This window comes from Apaloderma vittatum, unplaced genomic scaffold, assembly GCF_000703405.1.
Source record: "Apaloderma vittatum isolate BGI_N311 unplaced genomic scaffold, ASM70340v1 scaffold38128, whole genome shotgun sequence".
NCBI classification, from domain to species: Eukaryota; Metazoa; Chordata; class Aves; order Trogoniformes; family Trogonidae; genus Apaloderma; species Apaloderma vittatum.
This window is the reverse complement of record NW_009730802.1, coordinates 898-10,017: the sequence shown is the minus strand read 5'-3', so window position 1 is coordinate 10,017 and position 9,120 is coordinate 898. Positions and strand designations below refer to the sequence as shown.

Sequence of the window (9,120 nt, the reverse complement as noted above, 5' to 3'; positions counted from 1 at the left end):
TAACATTTGTAAAAAGCTGTGTGAGGAGATGCTTTGGGAATGGACAGAGAAACTGTGGAGTTGGACTAGATGATCTTTTGAGGGTCCCTTCCAACCCAAACTATTCTAGTGTTATCATTCATTGTATTTTTGCGATGCTGAGTTTTTCTGGTGCTCTTTGAAGAAAATTGGGCAGTGTTGGGATTGTCTTTGGTTGCTTGGGTTGTTGGATTTTATGTGTTCGTTTATTTATTGAGCTTGAGTCTAAGGTAGGACTGGAGGCAGTTTGCTTTGGTTACTTTTCATCATGTAGGCTCGCTCTGAAACCACACTCAGCATCTACTGAAGGCACAGTTCAAAACTTCAAGTCTGAATGCTGGCAGAGCTGAGGATACCCATGAGACAAATGAACAGGATTTTGAAGATGTGTGAAGGACTGTGCCAACTATGTTGATTTTTAAACACTTTGTCCCTTTTTACTAGCTTAGAGAAATGCAGGTTTGCCAAACCACTTAACAGGTGTTGAAAAATCGCAGACAAGATTTTTCTTCTGGCATAGGGGCTACCCTTTAATTGCCCTTAGCGGAGGGGAGTGAACGTGTTGGGTCTAGTTGGACTTCGACTGTGTAGAGAGAGCTGATCTAATATGTAAAGTTTGCTAGAGACTTTTTTCTGTGTGTATGTCTCTGCATTAAGAAACTAAAGGATCATGAGGATCTTTCAGTGTCTCGGTGTGTATACTTCCCGTTTTCACTCTTCAGAATGCTTTGGAAGATTGCATTTTACTTGATCTTCTTATTGTGTTTCAGATACTGCTCAAAACTAAGGAACAGAAGGTTAGCCCAAGAGAAATCGCTGAGAACATAGCAAAAAATATTCCTGCCAACGAATGCATTGAGAGGGTTGAAATTGCTGGTCCTGGTAAGGTAGTTTCATGTTACACACTTTGTATGTTTTAAAGCTGAGTTGACTACAACTCCTTTGTGATGTAACTGGAGTTACAGGGTGAATTAGCTTCTTCTGTCTCCCTGAGCTTTGTAGCCCTCAGACTTGTGCAGCAGCAGAAAATCTACCTCTGTATTGGAATTTGCAAATGCAATCCTGAGCCCTTTTATTAGCATTTTTCCCCACTGCCTCTTAGGAGACCTGCTTTTCCCCTTTGAATATTGATGATGGATAGCAATGGTGAAAAATCAATATGCGCTTCTCCACTGTTGCTTGCATGGTGAGGAGACCTTGTTCTCTCAGCACTGAGATGCTGGAGTCACGTTGGGGTTATTAACTGCTGCTGCTTTTTTGTCCCTGTGACCCAGGAAAAAATACAAGGGTACATATTCCTTAGGGCTTCAGCATAAACACAAAAATCTCATGGTACAACCCTTCGAGCGTGCTTGGGCAAAATCTTGGCCATTACCTCTGTGAAGCAGAAGTAAAATAGTGCTGTCCCACAACCATGGATTATCTCAGGTGAAACAATACATTTTAAGATACTAGTTTTAAAAAAGGACACAAAGAAGGATTGAGTTTTGCGTTCTGCAAACCCTGGCAAGGTTATTTATTTTCTTATTAAAAAATATTTTTATAAATTCGCCTTGGAGTGACAGCGTGCAAAAAGGAGCTATGTCAGTGGTCTAGCTTGCAGCATCTAGCTCCTGCAGCAAACACTGCAGTGATGTGAAACACTCTTGTAATCTGGGAACAGAACCTGTGACAGCTGTGTTGTCCTGTTGCTGAAATTTTCCTTTGTTTTGTCAAGCCAAGTGCATACGCTCTTGTCCTTGATGTAAGGAAACGGAAATCCAAGGGGAAAGGAAACAAAAACGTGGTTTGGGGCGCTCCTGCAGCCCCAGCACTCTCAAGATTTTATCACTGTTTTCTGTCAAGGTTTTATCAATGTCCACCTGAGAAAGGATTTTGTCTCAAAGCAGCTGAGCAGTTTATTGGTGAACGGAGTCCAACCACCAGCTGTTGGCAAAAGGAAAAAGGTACGGCCGTGAGCTGAAAGGCATCCTGCTGCCCTAGAGGTGAAACGTGCTGGGCTCAAGGTAGCTTTGGAACTTTCCCTCCAAAGTATTCATTGAGCAGATGTTCGCCACTGAGCCTTCCCCGCTCCCATGTGCAGTGAGGGGTGTGAGGGCGAGCCTTGTTCCCCTGCTGTCCCCGTAAAACCCAGCCTGAACCCACGGGGTGCGGTCAGAACCGCTGCCTTTGATTCATTTTATTTTTTCCTTTGGTCTCGTGCCTAAGGTGGTGGTGGACTTTTCCTCCCCTAACATCGCAAAGGAGATGCACGTCGGCCACCTGCGGTCTACTATCATCGGAGAGAGTATGTGCCGGCTGTTTGAATTTGCAGGTTATGATGTTCTGAGGTGAGAATCAATTTTTGGATGTGGCGGGCTTGTTTGGCTAGTTTTATGCAATACCTGTCTCTAGCCCCCATTGATCTTTGTTTATAAGCACAGAACAAAAAATCTTTTATGTGTAGTGAGACACTGAGCTGAGCAAGGGTGGCAGGGTTAGGAATCAAGGTGGGCACTGGTGAAATTGAGGGGGCTTGCCTGGTTTTAGTTTCTGATGCTGTGTGTGTTTCTTCTTTTAAGCGTGTGTATTTAAAGCATATGTTTGAGAAATCATTCTTACTGTGCTCTTTGATCACTTCAAGGTTGAACCATTTAGGAGATTGGGGCACACAGTTTGGAATGCTCATTGCTCACCTCCAGGACAAATTTCCGGATTACTTAACGGTTTCTCCTCCCATTGGGGATCTCCAAGCTTTTTACAAGGTATTTGTAGCAAACAAATGTGATTTTTATGACAACATCTGAAAAATAGATTGAGGGGCTTTACAAACAGATACAAAAGAATTGAGTTGCTGTTAATGGACAGTAACCTGCCAGTGGGTAATGACTTGAAGTATGTGGTATGAGGTGCCTCTATGTGTCCAGAGGAGTTTGTAAGATATCCTTTGAGATGAGTACACCTGGAGAGCCTGTGAGCTTGACTGAGGGCAGAAAGCGGTGCTCTTTTTTTTTTTTTTTCACTTGGATTTGTTTCACTGTAGGAATCCAAGAGGAGGTTTGACACAGAGGAGGAATTTAAGAAACGTGCCTATCAATGCGTGGTGCTGCTGCAGAGCAAAAACCCAGACTTCATTAAAGCGTGGGAGCTGATCTGTGATGTGTCGCGGAAAGGTGACTTTGCCCGATTCAGATACGTGTCTCAGCAGCAGAACAGCGCGGCTTTCCTCCCCTTTATGTCTGAGTCCATCCCCTGGTTTTGTTTTTAAAATCACAGCTGTGCTGCTTAAAGAAAATACAGTACAGCCAAAGTACTGGGCTGTCTGTGGAGACTTTCAGCTAAATCTTGTGTCTCCTGAGTCTGGTGTGAGTCCTAGTCCGATGGCTTGACCAAGAGATGGAAAATGTCTTTAGGGACTTGCTATTCTCATCGGTAAATATAACTACTAGTTTGTGTTTAATGGAATTATTTTGTGCTGTGTCCCTCCTCAAGAGTTCCAGAAAATCTACAACTGCTTGGATGTCACAATCATAGAGAGAGGGGAGTCATTCTACCATGACATGATGAAAGACATTGTGAAAGAATTTGAAGACAAAGGTGAGATTTTTGATCTCAGAGTCAGTAATTCTGCAGCTGTCAGGATGAGCGAGGTAACCTTGTTCCTGTTCATCAAGGCTCTAGACCGATGTTTTCCAAGTGACATGTTCCCCACCCTTGCTCTCTCAGTCACATTTGCTGAGTGGATCTTTGTGGTGTTTCCTCCCAGAGAGGCATCATCTTCTGTGTTTTGTTCTAGAAAGCTTGTTTTTCTTGCTGACACCAAAAGCAGTTTGTGTTTGGAATAGCATGATGAACTGTTGGAGTTTACTGTATCCTTAGTAAGGATGGTCAAGAAGTGGAACGTGACAGTTCTGGAAGGGCAGTATGATATGTGAGGTAGTTGGCAAGAGAGTCCTCGTTTAGGTTTTTTGACATCTTGAGCCACTGATAACTTGGTAATGAGAGCGCGTGGCCTTTTCTTTCTGGTAGCATCTGGGAAGGGAAGTGTTTCTGCCTGTGCTGGCCCACAAACCTCCCTTTGCAATATGACACAGAATGTTTCCCGTTGCTTTTCTAGGATTTGTCCAGGTTGACGATGGCCGGAAGATTGTGTTTGTCCCGGGTTTCCCCGTCCCGTTGACAATCATGAAATCCGACGGAGGTTACACGTACGACACGTCTGACTTGGCTGCTCTTAAACATCGGCTGTGTGAAGAGAAGGCCGATATCCTTATTTACGTTGTCGATAGTGGCCAGGTGAGCGCGCCAACCTCTGCTGTCATCAGCAGGTGTGTTACTGACAGATGCCACAGCAACTTAGGTAGAAGGCCGCAGGGTTTTTAGCACAGTCGGTGTATTTAATCTTGGTACTTAACTGGTGTAATGGTGAACCACGTTCGGTGACTGATGATCTCCACTGAGAGCCCCTAGAACCGACTGATTAGGGAGAAACAGTTACTGATGGAGGTGGGTGAAGCCTAAGTCACAGCAGATGAGTCTGGAATGAGATTTGTGCTGCTCGTACTTGGGTCTCCCCTGGCAAGGAAATGCAAGCCTTTCGGCTCCGTGTGTGAGTAGTGATGGGAATTTGCCAGTTCTGCTTCCGTAAGCCAGGAGAACTCTTGGAAAGGTTGAACTTCCTGAAGTGGAATTTGCCTGTGGAACTAGAAACATTTGAAGTCTCATTGTGAAAGCAGTGTTGGGACGCAAACAGGAGGAGTGGGTTGAGAACCAGTTGTTGGTGTCTGTTCCTTGCAGTCGGTGCATTTGCAAACAGTGTTTGCAGCTGGACAGATGATCGGCTGGTACGATCCCAAAGTCACCAGAGTGTCCCATGCTGCGTTCGGAGTGGTGCTGGGAGAAGACAAGTAAGTCTTTGGGAGTAGTTTTTCCTCTGTGAGTGCTCTGAAGAGGGTGTTTGAGTGACTGGACAAGACTTGCTCATTTTTGTTGACAAGTACATATGTGGCATGTCAAAAAAAAAAAAGAGCATTACATCCCATGCTGTTATTCATAACTGTGTTGTTTCATTGTGTGTCGTGGTCACTGGTGCTGTGGTCAGGTTCTCTCTCTTGGGCCTGGCTTCTGCAGGGGAGGGGCACTGGGAATGCCTGGTGGAAGTGCAGTGGAAGCTGATGTGAATACTGGGAGATGGCAGCAGTAAAGGCCACGATTTCCATTATTTTCTACCTGCCTCATGGTAGGTAAAATGAAAGTTGGGAAAAGAACCTCTTGTGTCGTGATCTGCAGGCCGGGTCCTCGTGCCCCACAGAGTTGTCCTTGTGCCTCTGTGTGCTCTGGCAGTGACGTGCTGTTGCAGACGGGGTGGCTTTGCTGTAGGTTTGTTACAAAATCGAAGGTGTCTTGCTGGGCAGGGCAGGGCACTGGTGTTGTGTCCTGCCTGATCTCTGGAACTGGGGCAGTTCTCACTGCTGAAGCCTTCCTGGTCACCCCTCCCTGCAAGAAGTCCTGATGCATGTCCTGTACCTGCTTGGGCCCACGTGGTGGAAGTGTTTTGCCTCTTATGCACGTGGTCGTTCTGGCTGTGTGTTTTCAGGAAGAAGTTCAAAACTCGGTCAGGGGATACAGTGCGTCTTGTAGATCTGCTGGAAGAAGGGCTGAAACGAGCTATGGACAAGCTGAAAGACAAGGAACGGGACAAGGTAATTGTTACAAATTGCTTATCTTTTCTGAGAACTTCTCAGATTTGTTCACAGGCTCACGGTTACTGCATTCTAAGCTGAGAAGGTGGACACTGCCGACTCAGCCAGGGTTTGTGTGCACAATGGGTGTGATTATTTGATAACAGTGCAAGGTGCTGCCTGGGGGAAAGAAGAGCATCCCTGAGTTTATAGCATGTGAGAAAATGTGAGCTGCAGGCAGCGTACCAGCCTCTGGCTGGTACTGCAGAGCTTTTTGAGGATGGGAGAGAGAAGCTGGGCCTGGCAGGACAGCTGGCATCACGGGTACTGTCACGTCTCCCTGGTGCAGGATGCAGGTGACAGAATATGAAGTTGCAGGCTTGACCTACCAGGCTGACAGTGACCTCTGGTGATGAACGGTTGAGGTTCTGCAGGTTGGCTTCACCCTTTCAAGGCTGTGGCTGAGTTTGCTGGAAGACCTTTGCTTAATGAGATTTCTGTCTCATGTCTTGATGACCTGGAGAGAACTGGACATTGGATGGAACAGAAGCACCAAACACTGTGCGAGGCAGTGAAACTGAGAAGCACAGCTCCTCGGTACTGTGCAGGGTAGGGTGAAAGTGTAGTGTCCCTTTGTTAAACAGAAACACAAGGAAACACAGGAAAAAACACTGTGAAAATCTTCCCAAGGGTCATACAAGTCAGACACAAAGTGCTTTGCCACGCTGACAGGGCACTGTGCCACCAGTGAGGGGTTTAATGAGTGTTTGGACTGTCCAGAATGCTCTGTAAGGGCAAGAGGGCCACGTGGCTGTTACACGTACGTGCAGTTTGTAAGAAGCAGGAGCGCAGTGTGAAGGTCACTTTGTCATCCTGGGGCACAGAGGTCTTGTGGGCCTTCAGAAGTAGAGGGAGGCAGCCACAACCTGGGCAGGGCTGCAGTCCTGTTTGATGGCAGAAGTGAAGGGTCGATGTGGGGTTGCGTGGTACCCCAGGGTGGGAAGGGGGATCTGAGTTTTTTGCTGAGTACCACGTGGGTAAAATCCCCTCACAGCCTGGCCTTTCCTCTTGAGCTGTGCCAAGCGGCCAGGGCTGCACACTGTGGTTGGTGATGCCGGCGTCGCATTCATCCTCCTGACCGGTGCCTGCTTTGAAATTACAACAGGTCCTCACGGCAGAAGAGCTGAAAGCTGCCCAGACGTCGGTCGCTTTTGGGTGTATTAAATACGCAGATCTCTCCCACAACAGACTAAACGATTACGTGTTCTCCTTTGACAAGATGCTGGACGACCGAGGAAATACAGCTGCTTATTTGCTGTATGCCTTCACCCGGATCAGGTAGGCTGAGGGTGCAGGGAGTTGTCTGGAGTTGCTCTCAGATGCTCTCTGCATCTTTATCGATGCAGAGATGTGGAGAAAGGGGTGACTTAGTTGCTGCTGGGGGTAGTTGGTAAGAGAGGCCAGCTCCACTGCTGCGGCCATAGGTGAGGTTTTATTTGTCACTGGATTCTGCTGTCTGAAACAGGGCTCCTCTGTGTGACATACATCCCAGCTAGCAGGGAGGGAACTGTGGGAGTTTCTGGTCGTTCCGTTAGAAGGTTTAGGTGGTTGGAAAGGGGTGGTCCCATATTGCAGAAGCTGCTGGGCGTTGTGTGCGTATTGCCATACCCCACCCAGTTTTTCTGGCACCCTGAGGCCTGGTTTGCTTGGCAGCATCAGCTGTCCTTGTCACTGCCTGTGCCTGGAGCACAGCCCTCCCTGCTGGGTTGCTCAGAGGGCAGCACGCTGTGTGTGTTCCCAGCGCTGACGGCTCTCTTCTGGGCTAGCAGCCCAGGACTGGGCAAGTGAGGAGACCGGCAGGTGGCCTATGCTAGCTCTGATACAGGCCAGACAGGTGACTAACTGCTCTCTGGCCCTGGGGCAGGTTGAACAGTGGGACCCTGACAAGATGGTTTGAATCATTTCAGGGCTATCGCTCGCCTGGCCAGTATTGACGAGCAGATGCTGCGGAAGGCAGCCAGGGAGGAGGTGCTTATCCTGGACCATGAGAAGGAGTGGAAACTGGGCAAGTGCATCCTGAGGTTCCCTGAGATCCTGCAGAAGATCCTGGAGGACTTGTTACTGCACACTCTCTGTGACTACCTTTATGAGCTGGCCACCACCTTCACTGAGTTCTATGACAACTGCTACTGCGTAGAGAAAGACAGGCAGAGTGGTGAGTGTTTGGCCTGGGGGTGTCATAGACCATCCTACAGGCAATCTGCGCGGTGTTTCCTGTGCTGGGAAGGCTGTTGTCACGCTACTTGCTGCTGCAGAATGAGCGTTGTTCATGGGGAAGGACTGGAGGTGGCTGGCACAGGCTGTGTCGTCATCTGCCTACGAGCAGGAGGGTGAAGTAGAGGCTGGTGAGCAGCCTGGAAACACAAGGGCTGGTCAGTTGTCCCGACCTGGGGACAACGGGAGGGGGCTCAGCCTTGCAGGTGGGTGGGTTCCCCTGGAGAAGGTGACGTTAGTGAGCAGCTGCTCCAGCTCCTTTGTTGGTGTTTTGCAGGCCAGATCGTGAAGGTGAACATGTGGAGGCTGCTGCTCTGCGAAGCCACTGCCACCATCATGGCCAAAGGGTTCGACATCCTGGGCATTAAGCCGGTGCAGAGGATGTAGCTGTGCCCTGTGGGGTGACAATAAAGGGACTAAACAACCGGAGCTCTCTTTGGTGTGTCTGTTGGGGTGGGGTTGTGGTATGGGAAGATGCTGTAGGGCAGTGGCAGCCCCGTAGGAAAGAATGAAAGGAGGAAGGAAAGGAAGAAGGAAGGGAGGGAGGAAGGAAAGTAAGAAAGGCAGAGAACAGGAGCATGGCTTCAGAAATCACAGGCAGAGAGTCAGGGGAGAGGGCTGTGGGCACAGCTGAGAGCAGTTGTCTCAGCCAAACCCCGCAGGCCCACGCCCAGGGCAGCCCTGCTTCAGCGTACAGAGCTTAAGGACTGACCATGGAAGAGCACTTCCACGTAACCCTCCAGCCCCAGTCCAGTCACCCACACTCCCAGAGCCAGCCTTACTCTGATGACCCCCTGTCCTCTTTACCTTATTTGCCAGGTGTGAGCAGATCACCCAGTGTTTGATGTCATCTCAGGCATCCCTCAGCAGAGCTCAGAGCTCTTGGGGGAGCCAGAAAGTCTCAGCCCAGCCCAGCAGTGTGAGGCCCTGGTGCTCAGGTTGCTTGTCCCATGGAAATTGTTCGTGAGCTGACCAAGAGAACAGTCAGGTACCTGTGCAAGGAGATTAAATGTCACACTCAAGGACTTCAGTGTTAAGGGAGATGTGAAACAAGACACAAGACAATTGCCAGGACAATGTGGGGTGTAGCCACCTACAAGCAAACACACCCACATGTCTGCCCTGTGCAGGTGGCCTGTACCAGACCTCACATCAGAGGTGGCTTCCC

At 48.7% G+C, this 9,120-nt stretch overlaps 1 protein-coding gene across 1 annotated transcript; it reads left to right on the top strand.

Moving 5' to 3' along the window:
• Positions 1-788: 788 nt before the first annotated feature.
• On the top strand, positions 789-8,376 carry RARS (arginyl-tRNA synthetase; the record flags this gene model as incomplete). Its single annotated transcript, XM_009874923.1, has 12 exons — positions 789-900; positions 1,864-1,964; positions 2,227-2,348; positions 2,642-2,762; positions 3,041-3,170; positions 3,490-3,594; positions 4,115-4,293; positions 4,795-4,904; positions 5,594-5,699; positions 6,844-7,016; positions 7,646-7,893; positions 8,230-8,376. Coding segments are annotated over 12 exons (1,617 nt in total), but the record flags the coding sequence as incomplete, so codon positions are not given.
• Positions 8,377-9,120: the final 744 nt, after the last annotated feature.